The 1,627-nt window shown below is 33.7% G+C and overlaps 1 protein-coding gene across 3 annotated transcripts in view; it reads left to right on the plus strand.

Annotated features, from left to right (window-relative positions):
* Positions 1–1,627, plus strand: part of TMEM209 (transmembrane protein 209) — a 36,858-nt gene that overhangs the window by 26,132 nt on the left and 9,099 nt on the right. For all 3 annotated transcript variants that reach the window (XM_023508939.1, XM_003803315.3, XM_023508938.1), the window contains exon 11: positions 972–1,069. In XM_023508939.1, coding sequence (XP_023364707.1) covers positions 972–1,069 — 98 coding nt within the window. The remainder of the gene's footprint in view (positions 1–971; positions 1,070–1,627) is intronic.

Genomic DNA, 1,627 nt, shown 5'->3' on the forward strand with positions numbered 1-1,627 from the left:
AAACTAATACAGCCATACATAACCACAATACAATTATCCCTAATATTTTTTATATTGTGAATATCCAGCTATATTCAAATTGCCAGTTACCTCATAAAATACATAATTCCTTTTTTTAGTATTGTTTGTTTAAATCAGAATTCAAACATTTTCACATCTTATGATTGGTTAAGTCTTTGAAACTATAAGTTTCCTGTCCATCCTGTTTTTTTTCCCTTTGCAACTTATTTATCAAAAGAACTGGATTGTTTGTCTACAGACTTTTCTATGGTGTGTGTTTTGGTGAATCCATCCCCATAGTATAGTTTTATATGACTCTTTGTCCTCTATATTCCTAGTAAATTCAGGTTTGAATTTTTTGTGAAGATGCCTCATAAACAAGGTATTTGTGCATCTAAAAAAAATGTATTTCTCTATGTGTGTATACGTATATACAAAGTACATATGAAGTAGTATATCAGGTATACAAAAAACAGTATAATGGACACTGTACTGTGTTCTAAATTGAATAAGAGCAGTTTGCCGTATTTGATTCCCTTTCTCCATATACATGTACACACTTTTTTTCTGCACTATTTAAAAGTACGTTGCAGACATCAGTACATTAAGCATGCGTTTTCCTAAAAATAAGAACAGTTTCCTATATAACCACAATGAGATTATCACTCCTTAAACATTAATAATAATTCTGTAATGCCATCAAATATATTGTCCATATTTAAATTTCTCAGTTGTCCAGTCACTGTCTTTAAGAACCCAGAATAGTAGTCTTATCCCACATTATTTTGGGCTTATCTGATTTCTTTCTTCCATATGCTGTGTAACTTGAACTTTAATATCTTATAATTCTTTAGGTTTAGGTGTATTGATCAGGTTTTTAAGATAATGTACTTCTTTTATTATAATCTCTTAGCCTTTTTTTCTGTTTTCCATATTCTTAGCTTTTTAAAATTTCACCTTTATTGCTACAGAGCTTTCTCAGGGAGGTTGCATGAGCTCATTCCGATGGAATAGAGGTGGAGACTTCAAAGGACGAAAGTGGGACACAGACCTGCCCACTGATTCTGCTGTAAGTGTCTAGATTTATTTTATTGAGTTTTTTTATTTTTTTAATTTTTTTTAATTTTTATTATTTATTTATTTATTTTGAGACAGAGTCTCACAAGTATTTAAGGCCAGATGTGGTAGCTCATGTGTATAATCCTAGCATTCAGGGGAGGCTGAGATGGGTGGATTAGTTGAGAGCAGAAGTTTGAGACCAGCCTGAGCAAGAAGAAGACCTTATCTCTACTAAAAACAGACAAAATTAGTCAGGCATGGTAGTATGGACCTCTAGTCCCAGCTACTTGGGAGGCTGAGGCAGGAGGACTGGTTGAGTCCAGGAGTTTGAGGTTGCTGTTACCTATAATGATGCCATTGCACTCTATCCAGGGCAACAGAGCAAGACTATGTCTTTAAAAAAAGAAAAAAAAAAAGATATTAGTAAGTATTTCTAAAATAAGTTAGAAATAATGAATTATAGGCTCGACGCCTATAGCTCAGCTGCTAGGGTGCCAGCTACATGCACCAGGGCTGGTGATTAGAATCCAGCCTAGGCCTGCCAAACAATGACAACTACAAAAAAAAA

This window comes from Otolemur garnettii, unplaced genomic scaffold, assembly GCF_000181295.1.
Source record: "Otolemur garnettii isolate 467f Iridium unplaced genomic scaffold, OtoGar3 scaffold00293, whole genome shotgun sequence".
Classification (NCBI taxonomy): domain Eukaryota; kingdom Metazoa; phylum Chordata; class Mammalia; order Primates; family Galagidae; genus Otolemur; species Otolemur garnettii.